Source organism: Haliaeetus leucocephalus, unplaced genomic scaffold, assembly GCF_000737465.1.
Source record: "Haliaeetus leucocephalus isolate CR32 unplaced genomic scaffold, Haliaeetus_leucocephalus-4.0 Scaffold140, whole genome shotgun sequence".
In the NCBI taxonomy this organism is placed as follows: domain Eukaryota; kingdom Metazoa; phylum Chordata; class Aves; order Accipitriformes; family Accipitridae; genus Haliaeetus; species Haliaeetus leucocephalus.
In genome coordinates this window covers 5,365,579-5,382,960 of record NW_010972576.1, presented here as the reverse complement: position 1 = coordinate 5,382,960, position 17,382 = coordinate 5,365,579, and the positions used below count along the sequence as shown (strand labels likewise).

The following is a 17,382-nucleotide window of genomic DNA, read 5'->3' as shown; positions in this document are numbered from 1 at the left end:
ATCTTCAACCTGCAAGTTTTCTCACTTTTACTCTCCCAATTCTCTCCCCCATGCCACCAGAGGGGAGTGAGCAAGCAGCTGTGTGGTACTTAGTTGCCAGCTGGGGTTAAACCTTGACAATCTTAAAGGAAATTAATTATTTTTTTAGCAAGTCAAAATTTCCCCAAAAGAATGCTCATTTTGCAGAAGCTGTAGTTTTGTGCTGAAAAACTTTTTTAATGCTGAACTACTGACCAGCTCTTGTAACAAGGCTTATCTCTTGTACTCAATATGTTATTTTTGGGCATAAATAAGTAACAGATGGTATCACGACAAAAGGTTGATCCATGTCTCTTCAAGTCAATGGAAAGATCTCCAAATTCCTCACTGTATTGGGTTTGCATGGCAAGGTTTTGGTAGCAGGGGGTGGGGGGGGTGGGGGTGTTACAGGGGTGTCTTCTGTAAGAAGCTGCTAGAAGCTTCCCCTGTGTCTGACAGAGCCCATGCCAGCTGGCTCCAAGTCAGACCCACTGCTGGCCAAGGCCGAGCCCATCAGCAATGGTGGTAGCGCCTCTGTGATAACATATTTAAGAAGGAAAAAAGTTGCTGTGCAACAGAAACCGCAGCCAGAGAGAGGAGTGAGAACATGTGAGAGAAACAACCCCGCAGACACCAAGGTCAGTGAAGAAGGAGGGGGAGGAGATGCTCCAGGCACCGGAGCAGAGATTCCCCTGCAGCCCGTGGGGAAGACCGTGGTTAGGCAGGCTGTCCCCCTGCAGCCCATGGAGGTCCACAGTGGAGCAGATCTCCACCTGCAGCCCATGGAGGACCCCACGCTGGAGCAGGTGGGTGCCTGAAGGAGGCTGTGACGCCGTGGGAAGCCCATGCTGGAGCAGGGTCCTGGCAGGACTTGTGACCCTGTAGGGGACCGATGCTGGAGCAGTCTGTGCCTGAAGGACTGCAGCCCATGGAAGGGACCTACGCTGAGTAGTTTGTGAAGAACTGCAGCCTGTGGGAAGGACTCACATTGGAGAAGTTTGTGGAGGACTGTCTCCCATGGGAGGGACTCCATGCTGGAGCAGGGGGAGAGTGTGAGGAGGAAGGATCAGCAGAGACAATGTGTGATAAACTGACTGCAGCCCCTATTCCCTGTCCCCTGCGCCACTCACGGGGAGGAAGTAGAGAAAATTGGGAGTGAAGTTGAGCCTGGGAAGAAGGGAGAGGTGGGGGGAAGGTGTTTTAAGATTTGGTTTTATTTCTCATTACCCTACTCTGATTTGATTGGCAATAAATTAAATTAATTTCCCCACACCCAGTCTGTTCTGCCCATGATGGTAATTGGTGAGTGATCTCTCCCCATCCTTATTTCGACCCATGAGTCTTTCATTATATTTTCTCTCCCCTGTCCAGCTGAGGAGAGGAGTAATAGAGTGGCTTTGGTGGGCACCTGATGTCCAGCCAGGGTCAACCCACCACGCTCACAGAAACATTCTCAGTAAAATATAAAGGAAGGTCACAGCCTCTGTTTTAGGCATCTAATTTAGGTAGGACTCACAGAAACACAAGCCTAAATATCTTACATAGTCAAAAGAAACAGAGAAGCTAAGTTAAATGCTTATACTGCTCTAACGTACACTGTGTGAATGTTACTTTCTCTGCAACCTTTTCATACTAGGTTTAAATCACTAATACTGTCAAATGAACACAAACCAATGGCTGCTGCCTTTTACTTGGCCTTCATGGGAGTTTCCTCTGCACAAAGTGACTAGCTAGGGGACTTGTTCCAAGAATATGAACAGCCCATTTACCTGAGGACTGACACATGAAGTCACAATGGCCCAAAGACTATTATTAATTTTGTAGATTTGAAACCGCTTCCTTGAACCAGGGCTACAGTAAGATGATAACCATCTTTTTATCCAGCTCTAAAGAAGGGTATCACCAAGATCAATGGAAAAATTAATTATATGCCCTTGGGTGAAGGAAAATATTAGTGCTTGTAACATAATGAAAGTTTATCAATTCAATTGTTAATCCCAAAGTCTTAAAGTTAAGCGCTGCATAGGTTTTCTGCCACACTTGTGATTGTATCCTGTGACTTAAATTTTTAATTACCTGCTCAGCCATAACTATAAATACACTGTTCTTCAGATAGCTTGTTAGGTAATGATGGGAAAATAAACAAACATAGCTCAAACAGTTTCTTAGCCAGAAGAGCTCTTCAACTTGCTCTGTTCTAATCAATTCACAAGTGCTGTTCATAGATCATGCATGGATCAGACATCTACAAAAGGAAACATAATGAAGCCAAGATGTTGTTTACACCAACACTAGAAACAAATGATAGCAAGAGTCACGAACTAGCAGAGGAACTGGTTTACAGTTCCCTATCCATACATTTTTCTAGTTACACAGTTCTTAAAGTGGTTTTTCTTGTGGACAGTCTATCATCAATCAAATGAAAAATACTTCATTTCAATTTTTTCTCAAAGGGAAATGCAATAAATGTTATTTATTGAGTATAAGAGCATATCACAAACAATAAATGCAGTATCTAAAAGCTAAAATAGCAATCAAATATCACTAATAAAGACTTGTTTAGAATTCAAAAAACTTTTTAATGGAATATCTATCTGCTCAGTGAAAGGCTCTTCCTTCACACCCTCACTGAATCTATCTATATATGACATCCACATGTCACAGTGCTTGAAAAAAAAAAAGATGGAGGCTCTTCAAGGAGCTTGGATGTGGCTCGACCTCCTAATACCTATGTATCAAAAGCACCACTGATATATTCTATACAGTCAGTGGTCAACCAGCTGGTGTGATATCCTGTATTGTGAACACACCTCACTATGCAAAGCTAAAAGCTTTCTTAATATATCCATACAATTGCTTTAACAAAGCAACAGCCAGAAGCAAGCCATAGCAGTGAAGAATTCAGGTTACAGTTTTTATTTTATTATTTTATCCATTTCTCTTAAACATGAAAAAGGGAATGGGGGAAAAAAGTTAATCTTTAGTGAGTATTCGAACCGCAGCACTCCAAAAACATTCCCTGAAGAAAACTACAGTGAGATAAATTTTCAAATCCACAGTCTAGATGACATAAAATAGAAACTACATGTGCCATGGAGAACAGCATCATCTTGCCTATGATTTTAATGTATTGTAGGGCAATGTAACAAACTGTTAGCTACTAATTAATTTAAATCTCATAATACTGAAAACATCTCTGTCCACTTCCACATATAATGCTAAGGGCTATAATGAACATAATAAGTCAAAAAGACTAGTGCATTGATTTTCATTGCTCATTTCTAAATGCTCTGTCAGTGAGAAAAATTAAACATTCAAAAAAATAAAACTTATTAGTAAGGCAAATTCATGGAAGGCTCCAACACCATCCCTGTACCTCCCTTTTAGGTCCTCTAATAACGAAAAGAGCAGATAAAACAGAATATGCCATACTTCAAATTGGAAAAACTGCAGAACACATCAGTAACAGACTGTACAGTCATGACATCAGAAAAACAAAGACCAAAACTGTAATATGATCTTGTTTGGCTTACGGGTTTGGGGATTTACCTCCTGAAGAATTCCTATCTCGTCATACTTGTCCATTGCCCTCTGTTCACAAAATGCAGCCCACAAAACTAGATAAAGTCCCCCACATAACCTTCAGAGAGACAATATAAATTAGGCCATATATCAAAGCATATGAAGACAGCTTTAGCATGATGAAAACTGGAAAATGTCAGTGTCCTAACAAGAAGGAGGAAGAGCTCAAAATCTCTATGCCCTAACAGTGAGCCACTTATTCAATTTTCCTCTGAATACTGAACAGTTTTTGCAGCAATTTAACCTGCAAAGATTGTAAAACTTCTGTGTGACAAATTGGCAATTTTAATGTTTATTTTGTTTATAATGTTTATTTTTTGCCAAGAGTTTAAAAATCATGCTGCTCGCCAGTGACTGAGCAAAAGCACTATTGTAGGTAAATGTGGAAGAATATAAAAGGAAAAAGTGTATTCTTCAGAAAAGAAAAACCACACATCATTAATATTAGTAAGTTAAAATTAGTCTGGCCTCATGAATTACCCAGGAGATCTGATTAAGCGCAATCAGATTCCAAGCACTGTAACGTTGGGAATAGTGTCTCTGACCTATATGCTCTTCTCATCATGAAATGTCAGCAATAATGACCTCAAGCAACTCCACCCTGAATTTGGTCTGCCTTTGATAAAATACCATGATAGATCTGCAAAATAATAGTAACTTATAAACTTACGGTCTTCATGATTAAGCATGACATTTTTCCTATACAAAGTGCCAAAACTGGAAAAAAAAAAAGGCCAAAAGGTCACAATCTGAGGAAGAAGCCTTTCAAAAGAGAGGACTGCTGCAAAGCCAGTGCTGCTAGCACGATCCACAGGGGCTCTCTGACAAGCCTGCTTGGGCAGTTTTAAAATGACCAGTTAAATGCCTATGGAGATCCAGCTTCCTAATTATTGATTGAACTATATATTTTTGGCATCAGCTATGCCCCTGAGACTCTGATTTGACAGGCAGTTAAAAGTCCTCAGTTAAATAAATTCTAAAATAGCCAAGACAAGCAGACCGACTTCCTAAGAACATTAGTTTCTTCTGTTCATCAGAGTATTTTGGGGATCATGTAAGAAAGTGAAAATAGGCACCATTTTGAAAGAGTAGAGCCTTGTAACATTTCATATGCCAAACAGCTAATATACACACATACAACAGCCAAAAAAATGTTTACAACATATAAAATAATTCCCTGTGCCATGACCATCATAAAGCAAAACCGTTGATCTAGATAGATTCATATGCAAGGGCTGGCTCTCAGGTAAAATGATAGCTGCAGTTTAGTTAACCACTCCCTGAAAAACACCATTGGACATTTGTAGATACGCTGGTCACGTTCTTTCCAGCTGACATTGATAACTATTTTAAGGTTAGAAAGCAGACTACAGGGGCTGCTTTGTGGCCATGGGAAAAGTAATTCAATCTGTGAGATTCAACCTGTTTTTGACAAAATTCACCCAGATTTGCTTTTGCCATAATTGCTTTCTTGCTCTCTTCGTCACTCCTTCACTGAACCTCTCTCCAGAAACCAGAAGGACAAAGAGTCACATCAGGAAGCAAAAGGCAGAGAAAGACACTTCTAAAGCTAATCATTGAGTCGAATAGGGAGGCAGCTGGATATTTTAAGACTGTGAGCAGAATGGGGACTTATTCTAGCACAGTGTGGGGAAAAGTTAGGACAGAAACAGAGATATGAAAGGACAAGCATCTTGAAGGGTCTTTTATTGCTCCTCAAAAGTAAGAGCTAAAAATTTAAGGAATTCAGATATTATTGTAAAAAATAATGTTTTGATTATTTCTCACAATGATGAATAGATTTATGGCTGAAAATAGTGTTAAGTGGCATACTGCTTGTCCTGTATTGTACTGGCATTTACCATGTTTCCCATTCTCCTGTCTATTCCAGTGAACGCAAAGGCTTCATATTAAACCTAAATCCTCCATCCTCCTCTAGAATTATTGCCCAGCAGAATCTAAGTTTCAACTGTATGACATGACTCCAAATAAAAAAAATCATTGTCAAGGAAAAGATACATGTTGTATAATTATAGCCTTTCTGAATAATAGACTCATACAGTACCTGTGGATGTATCCACTGTGAAAAAAGAAGAAAATTCTCCTGGGACCAGTTCATATGTGACAACGCCATATATTCCTGAATCTCTGTCTGTGGCAACAACATTGATGATCTCTGTTCCTGGCTGTGTGTGACTGCTGATGCTCGTCACATAGACGGTTTGTTCAAAAACAGGTTGATTATCATTAATATCTTCTATCTCAATGCGAACAAAAGCTTGGGCACTCAGCCCACCCTGTTGGATAAATCAGGAAGATAAAAACAAAAAACAAGGTAAATTTTAAAAGCGTACACAACAGAATGATGCATATCTGGCTTCAGCCCATCATTAGGAAATGGAACATGCTACAACAATACTGAGCAATGAAAAAGTCTGTTAAAATCAACTTATGATATCTGTAATATCCCAAAATATTGCATTCAGGCAAGCTACACACTCAGAACAACTCCAGTGGGCTGACTGAGTACACAAAGAAGTTCAACTTCTCACAACAATGAGGCCTGAACACGGAGTTATTTTTGTAAATACTAATGAACCCTATTCATGTCAAATCCTTGCTAGTCTAACCTTGCTTGTTTTTACTGTAATCACCTAGACACCACTTACTCCTTCACAAATAAAATTCAGGGCTTTCTGCCCCAGAAACACATGTCCCCCAAGTGACTGCGGTGTTCCAGTAAAGCAGGAATAACTTCTTTCTATCTTTGAGTCTTTCAGATTTAAAAGCATGACAATCATAACAGCAAATATGAGGCTTTTTCAACTACTGATTAGGAACACAGACTGAGAGCAGAGCAGTGCAGGACAGCCAAAAGCTGACTTGTCAGGCTGCTGCCTGCAAGACCCATCATCCATTTACCACCCTGGCAGGTTCAAGCAGTTCTGCTCGTGCAGCATGCGTGTGTGTCTATACATATTTTTTTTTGTGTGTGTGTGTGTGTGTGTATATAAGTGTGTGTGTATATATATCTCTCTATATATGTATGCATGTGTGCTTGTCTACATACCCACACCTTCACTTTGTGTACACAGACAGAACAATACCAAATTCAACTGAAGCACATAGCTGAAATGATTTGTTGATGTAAAATTCATAACTGATTACATAAAATCATTTCCAGTGCGCCTGTGATTTTGCAAGGAAAGAGGTCTCATCACGCTTTCTGGGGGTCTTGGCTCAACTTCTCTGCTCTTGTTTCTTTTCCCTACACAAAATGCTGGAAAAAGAGCCAGGCGTTGGGCGCAGCTTTGGCACTGTACCTCTTTGTGACCCCAGCCCAGTCACTGCACTGTTCTCCACATGGTTGAGGCTCCTGCTACAGGTGCCCACCAAGAGCCCACTGAAATACCACGTGGGCAGCCATGGTACCACGTTTAGCCTTGTTCTGCAGTGAAACGGGAGAAGCAAGGAGCAACTGCAAGCTGGCTTATCAAACTATGCTACAACAACATCACAATTTGCCATGGCAAAGCACTGAATTTTGTGTCAATCTGGAAAAAAGACAATTCTGTGTGTGCTGAAGTGTAGATCCCACAGGGGCCCAAGTGAAACAAATCGCAATTTACTTCTCAGAGGTACTACCTTGTACTCCCTGCAGGCTCCCTCCCATCAGTTTGGTGGGGTTCATATTTCCAAGGTTATTTTACAGCCGTATCAACTACAAACATTTTTAAAAGAAAGCAGCTCCACTTGTGGCACAGCTAACAGCAAATGCTGGGGCACTGGCATGTGCGACAGAGGCACAAAGCAGCACATGTATGTATAGCCTGTATGTGCTGTACGTAGTACATTAAGATAAGATACAGATGGAGGAAGAATCCTGCGCTCCTCAAAGGCACACTGAGCATGCTGTGCTTGTACCAATTAGTCACTTACAGAAACTGCTGACACAGATCAGATGTTGGTGTGTACACATCACAAGGTACGCTGAGCTAGTCCAAACAATTTTGCAGTCACAGTAGCTATGATATAAAAAAAATAAATAGGTTGCAGAATTCTGCAACCTAATTGTTCATGTCAATTATTTTTAAACCTGACCTTCATGAAACCATCCAATGATTCAGACTGGATACCACTCCTTTAGACTTGCCCTGCAGCATAATAATCTCCCCCAAAATTATTTTTGACAGTTTGCTTTTTATGTCCACAGGTTCAGACTTACTTTTGGGAAAAAAATAGTATCAGCATTCTCTTCCACATTTCCATAGGGATTTTTGCTTTGTTCCATTTAGGTTTTTTCTTCCACGTAGTATTACCTCTGTTGGGTGGCAGTGACATTCCCATGAAGGCTCAAGTATGTGGAAAATTAGGATGATCTTGTACATCACGTGTCTATGTTTCACCCACAGACTAGGAGATCTGGCCCACATCCTGGTGTGCTTGGGTTTTCTTCAAAGAAAACCCAAGCATGGCATGCTTCCAGGGCTCATGCTGCTGCAGAGGGAGCCAGCAGCCAGGACACATGCCTGGGGACTAGGACTGTGAAGTGTACCAGGCTAGCACCAGCCTCAAAACTACTCAGACAGCCATGAAACCCTGTGCCACTACGGAGAAGCAGAGGTGTGCGGATCTAGCGGGCTCACTGCCAACACCCCAACCACGCTTCAGGGTGAGTCCCTTCCCCAATAGCTTGATTTCCACAGGAAGGAAATTCCTGCACAGGAGCTAAAAGGGGGGGCCCCCATGTGCTCTGTTCACTGTCAGAAGATGCTCTGCATCTCCACAGCTTTCAGGTACTTTAGGACAGAAATGAGAAATGAGAAATTTTTAAGGCAAGAGGGCCAAGGAAGAAGTGAGGTCAATTATAAAAAGCATCTAAAAAGATGGTTGGAACAGCATGAAACCAAACTGCAAAAACTTATTAGAACTTGTGTGAAACTGCTTCTTCCAAGTTTAATTATTGCTAAACAGACATAAAAAAACAAACAACAAAAAACAACACTCTTCAGCCAATTTGTATTTCTCCTATGGAGTTATGTAAAGACTCCAAAGTCTTAGGAAATTGATTAATTCTAAGTATGTGGGGGAACCTAATCTCTCAGAAGACAGGCCAAATTTTATGAGAGAGACAGATCCTTCTTTTCCTGAAGAAGCAGTGCATCCCCTCACACGTAAGTCAAGTACGATATTAACTTATTACCTTAACGATATTAACTGGTTATGGCTCAGTGCTTGCTCTGACTATAAAAATTTTTAAGTATCATCCCAAGCGAGAAGGAACAAACTGCTTCTATTTCTAACCACACGGATATACTTCATCTACTCGGAAGCAAGCACGACATAGTAGATCTTCCAAAATATGAAAGCTGATTTAAACAAGTCTGTTGCTGACAGAAAATTGCATTTGTCAAAACATGTTACAAGCAACAGAAAGACACAGTTTTCATTTTGAAATCCCTCTTCTCAAACATTCAAGTATTTTTAACTACTGTAGTGCTGTTTGATGCAAAAAAAAAAAGTCACAATTACAACAGCTTCTTTGTCAGACTCCTGAGAGTTGTGTGTCCTGTGGAACAAGAAGGGGACATAAGAAACTACCACCAAGTAAAAATAACCACAAGTATTATTTTCTTGACTTTGGCAGGACCAAATTTGTGTGAAAAGATAAAGCTATTAGTACACCTCTTTATCATGTCTCAAAAAAAAAAAAAAAAAATCCTACCATAGAAATGGTGCTATTTTGAATAGCTGTATTTCTTCATCTCGATGCTGTAAAATGCTTAAGAATCTGCCAAGATTTCCACTACAGCCTCCAAAGTTTTTGTCAGTGAACTGTGCTGTCAAATTTTTGTTCCAAACTAAACTGTGACATACAGGATCCCTGACATGAAGACATATTTTCTTTTTTTTTTTTTTCATTAAACCTAAAAGATATGTCACCTTGAAGTTGTAATGCTGTCAAAATGGAGAGACATCGCCAATTATCTCAAAAGCCTTAACTTCTTCAGAAGCCTGTCAGTGTCCAGTGCTTACCTCTACGTTTCAATTGCTTCAGCGTAAAAGACAAAGAAAACTGGACAAGCAGTGTGGTTTACCAAAAAGCAAGAGATGAAGAACAAAGTATTTTTCTATGCAGAAAGACATTAAGAGAGTTGCTAATACAGCTGTCGATGATGTATTGAACCTTTTGTAATGATTATGTAGCAGCTAAAAAACTGAAGACCTAGCATTCCTTATAAAAGATACAAGGACGCTTCTTTTCATCTCCAGTTGATTAGTATTAAAATAAGATGACTTTTAATTGCCTCCCACCACCATTCAACAGCAGCCTTCAAATCATCATTAAGGGCAGTCCTATCACAGCACTCAAGAACCTCACTTGGAGAAAACAAAACCGAGGCAGTCCACTCTGCAAAGGGAAAAGACAAAAAAACCCCCACAAACCCAAACCTCTGGACTTTCAGTAGGTTATACGTGTGTGTGGCACCCCTTATACTAGTGGAGGACAAAGAGTGGAAGAACATCCTGCCTGTGCTCTGCAGTTTTTGAAACTTCCTGCCACACCAATATTAGAGTCGGTACACTGGCACGTGGACTGTGTTACCTACAGAGATGTTGGTTGCTGGAACTGGTCCATGCCTGGTAGCAGCTCTCACAAACATAGGTCATCCAGTCTTCCCCAGCTTTTGAAGAAAACTGTGGGCCAGCTCCTCCCAGACTCAACGCTGGACACTCCTGAACGCCCCTCATTCTGCACCAACCCCAAGATCATGCAACTCAGATTTTGGCTTTGAAGGCCAGGCAACTGTTGGCTGTAAGCAGATAGTACAGATGCCACTAGACAGAATTTAAATTAGCATTATTCCAATTAAATTTCTCTGGATTGTGACAGGATTTCTTTAACAGCTGCAGTCATTACTGTTTATTTGGTTGAAAGAAAGAGAGAGGTGATGGGCATCATAAAAAATGCAAATGAATAAACAAAATGATTGAATTATACATGATACATAGCAATAAAATTTGCCACTGTACAGCAGCAAAAGTATGTGCTGTTAAAAAAAAAAAAAGGTGTCCTGTGTGAAAGTGAATTCACATTAAGACTCTTTAAGGCAGAAGTACACAAAACAAGCATAAAGGAAGCATAAATTTACATATGTAGTAGTTTGGAGACCCCTAATCAAACAGAGAAGAACACACAATGGAGCGTCCATTTCGGTCATGTTGTGAAAGCAAACAAAAAAAAAAGCCAAACAATAGAATTAAAACATATCAGACCTAATTTGCACATATTCAAAACCAAAAAAAGTACTAATTTTGTCCTCTATACTGCTTTGGAAACATGCATATACTCTTATTAGAATTTCTGTTTTTCTGTATTTTCCTTTTGCAAGTCTTGATTTCACAGTATGTCTGATCTAAATCTCTCTCAAGTGCTTGTGGAGCTTCTCCAAGCAACATACCTTCACCCAATTTTTTTTTTCCAGAGAGAGAAAAAAACCTACAATCTTAATATCATTACAAGAAAATTTCAGCTGACTGTAAATTCAAAGACTCCCCAAATGCCTGCTGAAACTGTTTCTGATCTGTCACAAGTGCATAAATACAGCTGTTGTGACTAAGGGTGCAGTTTGAATGGGGGGTGTCCCAGGCAGAGCTAGCATGTGAATCACAGGAGGGTCACCCCCACTACTGGAACAGCTCTCAGTCTGCCACAGTTCAGACCGAGACCCAAGGAGAAGGCTAGATGCAGATGCTGTGGGATTCAGCACAAACACCTTTCTATAAACCTAGCTACATGACTTCTTTTCACATAAAAGCATTTCAAAGAGTACCACCAAATATGTATGTGAAGTAAGTGACTTGGGACCAAAACTGGTGCTGCCAACTGAAAAGGCTAATACTAATATTATGATCAGTCTTATCCCCACTTAATCAGTGAGAGTGCTCCCACAAGCTCTCATGGGATGTTTATTTAACACCAGTTTAACAGAATCTGTTTTCCACTTGCCTCTCCATGGGCTCTTGTGTGCAATTTCAGTTCTCCCATTACGCTTTCAACATAATGCATAAAAGACATGACTGACAAAGCTCCAAAACCATGTAATGGAGTAGGCACAAACAGGTGGAGGAAACTGATAGTTTTGCTGTAAGATAAACTGAGCACCACCTGGAGAATACTTTCTTTTCCTCCTCATTTCTAATTAACTTTGTTATTTTCTTTCCTTTTCATCTCTCTCCCCCATCTTTGACAACACTGACCCTTCACTATTCCTCTGTCTTTTCTGTACACATTTCTCCCCTGACTGTAGCCTCTACTTTGAACCCCACACCTAACATCTTTAACCCATCAAAATCAGCAGCAAAATGCCAGGAGATAAAATACCCTACTATAATTCTGCTGTAAAGGTGGAGAGTGGATCAACATAAGTTCAGGTATATTGAAAATTTTGAAAAGCTAATATTGAATTTAGGTGCTTTAGTATTTAGATGTCAGATGAGCAAATTTTTAGAAATCATTGGGATCTACAAAGTGCTGACTTCCAGTAAAAAGGTCAAGTCCTGCCTGTCACAGACAAGGCAATCAAGAATTGAACCCCTCTCCCAGTTATTGAACTTCTGAAAACACAAGGTCCCTAAATGAAGATAAATGACAGACCAATTTAAAAATGAAATACTCTGTAGTTTCAATGCATTGGCTGTTTTCCTTTAACTTTGGATGAAAGATTTATCGTTGAAGCAGTAATTTGTTAAAAAAAAAAAAAATGCATCAAGCTTTTTTCATGTAAACCTGTTTTCTTTCACATTTTCAAGATAATCTTCTGGCCCAGGCCGGATATCTTAGAAACTTGACAGAATTTCACTGCTATTGTCCAGCTCTCACGTAGCTTTTATCAATAAGACTAATCTTGATATTCCAGATACATGTATGTGTTCTTTACATTTATACAGCTTCAAAACATGTGATAGGAGGAAAAATGAAGTGATGAAGTACAGCAGAATACATAATTTTCTGCTGTTATACATTGCAATACTGACTGCTTTACTTTTCAAGGCTTGGACATCTGTACTCAGGTGTATGCTACAAAATTTTGCCTAGAAAGGAATTTTGAAGACAGAAATCACAAATCAGAGAAATTCCAAAATGGTCACATAGACTTAATGCTCTGGTAAAGATTACAGACACTGTCCTAACAAAAAGACTTACATTCTTAAATTATTAGATGTTCAAATCAGAAAGAGCCAGGAAACAAACATACAAACAAAAAAATATATTCTTATATAATTGTTTCTCCTCAAAAGAAACCTATGGGGAAGAAGAGGCACACTGCTAAAGGCACTATTAATACAAGAGAATGCTGCTGTAGCCTCTGAAATAAACACTAAATAGTGATAGCTAAAGAAAAAAAAAAGCAGATTAATCACTTAACTATTACACATCTATCCAAAGTCAACAACATACAAACATACCCTCAACTACTACTTTCTCAAAATGCAGCAATTAATACCAAGCATCAACTGCAGCTATTTAAGTTCATCCACTCATGAATATGGAAATCATAGTTCACTAAGTTTCTCCAGTGTACTGTAACAAAAAGCACAGACATTTTAATGAAAAATACAGTATTTCTAGCACAACTGCATTTTTTAAAATTTATATTAGATACGCTTAAGACAATATCTTAAATGCAAGGTAATTATTCAAAGTATGGAATAAAGACTGTATAGCCTGAAAATTTCAACATTTTTCAGCTCAAATTGTGTTGCAAAATGTGACCTGAATAACATTTTTTAAAGTGTCCTTATGTTAATTTAACATTTGAAGCCAACCAGTCACCTTTTTCTTCAGCCTCTTCACAGTTCACTATAAAGCTAAAGAAAGTTAAGAAAAGTACCAGCTGGTCTCCTTCTGGGCCTCTCATTGCAAATCACCTTTAGATACTTCCACAACAAGATGAACCCAGGAATTATTTTCTTCCAGTCTTTTTCAGGAATTGTGCTACCAAAAATTTCTGTTATGTGGCACCCAGACATCTTGATGTGTTCTCACCAGAATGAACGTCTCTTCGCCCTCCTTGTCAGAGATCTGAAATGGACTATTTCAGGCACAGGCAACTACCCCGCCCTTGCTGTACCATGAATACCCACTTCCAAGCACCAGATCTTGTAAAGTGGGAAAACTTTCAGACACACCACTGCAGGGAGGCTGTACCCAGCCACAGCAGCAGCAATGGCATCAGCTAGCTAGGAAGGACAAAGAATTTATCCAGGAAAATCATTGGCACCCACAGTAACCATGCAGCTCTAGCACAAGTTACTGGTTTATTACTGCTGCAGTCATCCTGAAAGCAGGGAGCAGAGGTAACCTGGAGTCCACCAGTTCCAAGAGGAGAAGGAAAATCAGCAGGGACTAACACATCCTAGAAATGGTTTTCAACAACTTGTTTAGGAGTAATTGGGGATTTCACAGCCAATTTTATCAATTTGGGTCAAAATTTATGGTTCATGAAGTATCACTTTCTGCCCTCTGTAGGGGTAAGAAATTTTATTAAAATTAATGCAATTTTTACATACTAATTACATTCTCATTTAAGAGTATACAGCACATCGAAATTTGTAAATGCATTCACAAACCTGGCAGTATGGAAAGGTGAAACTTACCCCATCCGTAGCTTTTACTAAGAGATCATAAGTGGTTGGATCTTCTTCTCTGTCAATGTCTTGAGACACACAGATCTGACCAGTACGTGGGTCAATCTGGAAGGCTTTGGATTTTTCATAATAATGAAATCCATCGTAAAGAAAATACTCAATTTCACCAAACTGGTCAGCATCTGCATCTGTTGCCTTCACCTGCAGGTAAACAACAGAGATAAAAAATGAAGCCAGTGAAACTATTACTCATTCATTCAAAAATCACAGATAGTTTTTTTAAAAAGTTACCTGTTTGTGTTGTAAAAGCAAATGTGCATATACACAATAAATACAAACGTGTTCTGATACCTAAGCTGTCTTGTCTGCAGTTTGTAAAATAATGATTCAGCTACTGACAGTATAATTATTGCAACAAGCATGTAAGATCGATTAGACCTGTCTGTAACATTACTTGTTTATCTGTCAATAATTATCTCGATCAAGTAGACTTCCCATGACTGGAAAAGCCATACACATTAAGCCATGTCAGTAGGCCATACCTTAAGCTACTTTCCCTTCATGTTATTTTTACCAGTGGAGGTAGGTCTCATGAAAACCACATCACACATAGATCAGAACAGTGCTGCAGGACATTCTTACCTTATGTATTTTCTAAAAGACTCCCCAGAGCTTAATTTAGTTTTCACTTGAAAGAGGGCTTAGTGGCATGGTGATCCATACAAGTTAAGGGCTGGAGGTGGTTTTAATTTCCAGTCCTCTCTCCAAGGAGCTAGAGCTCTACCAACACAACTAAACGTGACCGTCACATGCATGCACAGCACAAAGCAAGAGATGCACACACTGCAGCAAGTCCCTGTGAGAGACTTAATTACCTTGCCCATGGAGTCTTGCATGTACCTGTAACTGCTGAATGACAAACAAGCCTAACATCTTTTCTTTTCAGCTTTATTAACTACATTTAAAAAGCAGCGTGAATTCTGCTGTAAATCTCAAACAAGATGTGAAAACCTGGGGTGACTTTCAAGATGCTCTTTGCCCACAGGGGAATCGTTTTGGTATTAAAATACTGAACTGGGACTGATTAAAACCAAATGAACAAAAACATGGCTTGGGAAGGCTGGAAAGCATGGAGGTGGGGAAAGGGAAACAATGTAAAAAGTGCCAAGGCAAATTATAAAGCTATATCTTACTCTGGACCGGTTACTTCCATCAGAATTTTAAAATTACAGATAGCCCAAAAGATACATGTTTTATTTCAATTATTTATTTTGCTTGTTGCGGTCTGTTGTTTGTTATTAAGCACCCTGTGGACTCCTCCACTTCTCCATGGGATGCTCAAGATTTGCTGTACTTCAGAAGAGGTATCACTGTGACTGTAATTGCACCACATACTCCAATGCACCTTTCCCCTGCCACAGACGGTTTCTTACAGCGCTGAAGGCCATTATACCAGAGTTTCTGGTGTTGCAAATAGAAGGCTCCTCCAGGGGAGCCCTGTGCTCGCAGAGCCCTTTGCACTCCTTTCACACCCTTGCAGTTTGCATCCCATGGCTGCAGCACAGGGTGCAATGCGCAGCCACTCCTGACCCCAGTCCAACCACTTGTTCTGGGTAAGTTAAAAGGCAAAACTCACGCTCAGCTTCAGCAGAACAAAGATCCAGCTCTGAAAATGCTTTACAGCTGTATATAAATCAAGTCTACAACACACATGCTTCATCAGCCTCGTACTTTGTTATTTCTGTCATAAAAAATAATAAAACGTAAGTCTAGTGTGCTCTTGGTACTCTCCCACCCCGATGCTATGGAACAGTAATTCACTTGACCCTTATAAGAAAAGTATTTCAATTTATTTCTTGTGCCTGAAATCTAATGTGGGTGACAATACTGAAAGGTTCTGACTCCCTGTGCCTGCACACAGTTACATGTGTAAATGCTAACATTTATGTCTGCAGTTGAGCATGGGTGATTAATTATGGGTGTGCAATTCAACGGTATTGTTAGAAGTCTAGCCCATTATGTTCAGCAACTTGTTTTCTTTCTTACAAATTATGCAGTCCTCAGACTTTGAACTGTACCTGCAAAGGCATAATAAATGATGAATTTAAATCAAAATGCTTCAGATACAGTTAAGAGTTATCACAGATTTTAGAAATTAAAGCACACAGTAGTCACTGTCCAAAACACATCAGATTATAATATCATACTGCACTAGTACCAATCTGTCCTGGTTTCATCTGGGATAGAGTTACTTTTCTTTGTAGTAGCTGGTATAGTGTTATGTTTTGGGTTCAGTACGAGAAGAATGTTGATAACACACTGATGTCTTCAGTTGTTGCTAAGTAGTGTTTAGACTAAGTCAAGGATTTTTCAGCTTCTCATGCCCAGCCAACAAGAAGGCTGGAGGGGCACAAGAAGTTGGGAGGGGACACAGTCAGGGCAGCTGACCCAAAGTGGCCAACGGGGTATTCCGTACCATGGGACATCATGCCCAGTATATAAACTGGGGGGAGTTGGCCGTGGGGGTGGATCACTGCTCGGGAACTAACTGGGCATTGGTCAGCAAGTGGTGAGCAATTGCATTGTGCATCACTTTTTTTTGTATGTTCCAATTCTTTTATTATTATTATTTTCATTTTATTATTATTATCATCATTATTATTTTCTTCCTTTCTGTCCTATTAAACTGTTCTTATCTCAACCCATAAGTTTTACATTTTTTTTTCCCCCCGATTCTCTCCCCCATCCCACTGCGGGGGGGGGGGGGGAGAGTGAGTGAGCAGCTGCGTGGTGCTTAGCTGCTGGCTGGGGTTAAACCACGACACAATCCTACGGAGTATTACAGCAGTTAAGTGCCTGAGAGCTGTGAATTACAACAATCCAAACAGGAGGAAATGAAGGCATCAGCAGGAATTTTCACAGTGGATTGATCAAGAGTGTTATATGTTGGCAATATCACGGAGGTGATAGAGCTGAAAGGATTTATATGCCTTGGAGGTGTAGGAGGCAAGAGAGTACCAAATCTCTAACACCTCTGTTCTGACACGCTGAATGTGAGATTGGGATCTAGGAGAAAAGAAAGGGTGTAAAAGGAAGGGTTATACTCACAGGGCCTTTCTCATTCTTTCA

At 39.9% G+C, this 17,382-nt stretch overlaps 1 protein-coding gene across 1 annotated transcript in view; it reads right to left on the bottom strand.

Annotated features, from left to right (window-relative positions):
* Nucleotides 1–15,137, bottom strand: part of DCHS2 (dachsous cadherin-related 2) — a 71,311-nt gene extending 56,174 nt beyond the window's left edge. The window contains exons 1-3 of the mRNA XM_010561017.1: nucleotides 15,129–15,137; nucleotides 14,263–14,454; nucleotides 5,666–5,897 (exon numbers count right to left, since the gene is read on the bottom strand). Of these exons, the coding sequence (XP_010559319.1) occupies nucleotides 5,666–5,897; nucleotides 14,263–14,454; nucleotides 15,129–15,137 (433 nt within the window). The remainder of the gene's footprint in view (nucleotides 1–5,665; nucleotides 5,898–14,262; nucleotides 14,455–15,128) is intronic.
* Between the last annotated feature and the right edge of the window lie 2,245 nt (nucleotides 15,138–17,382).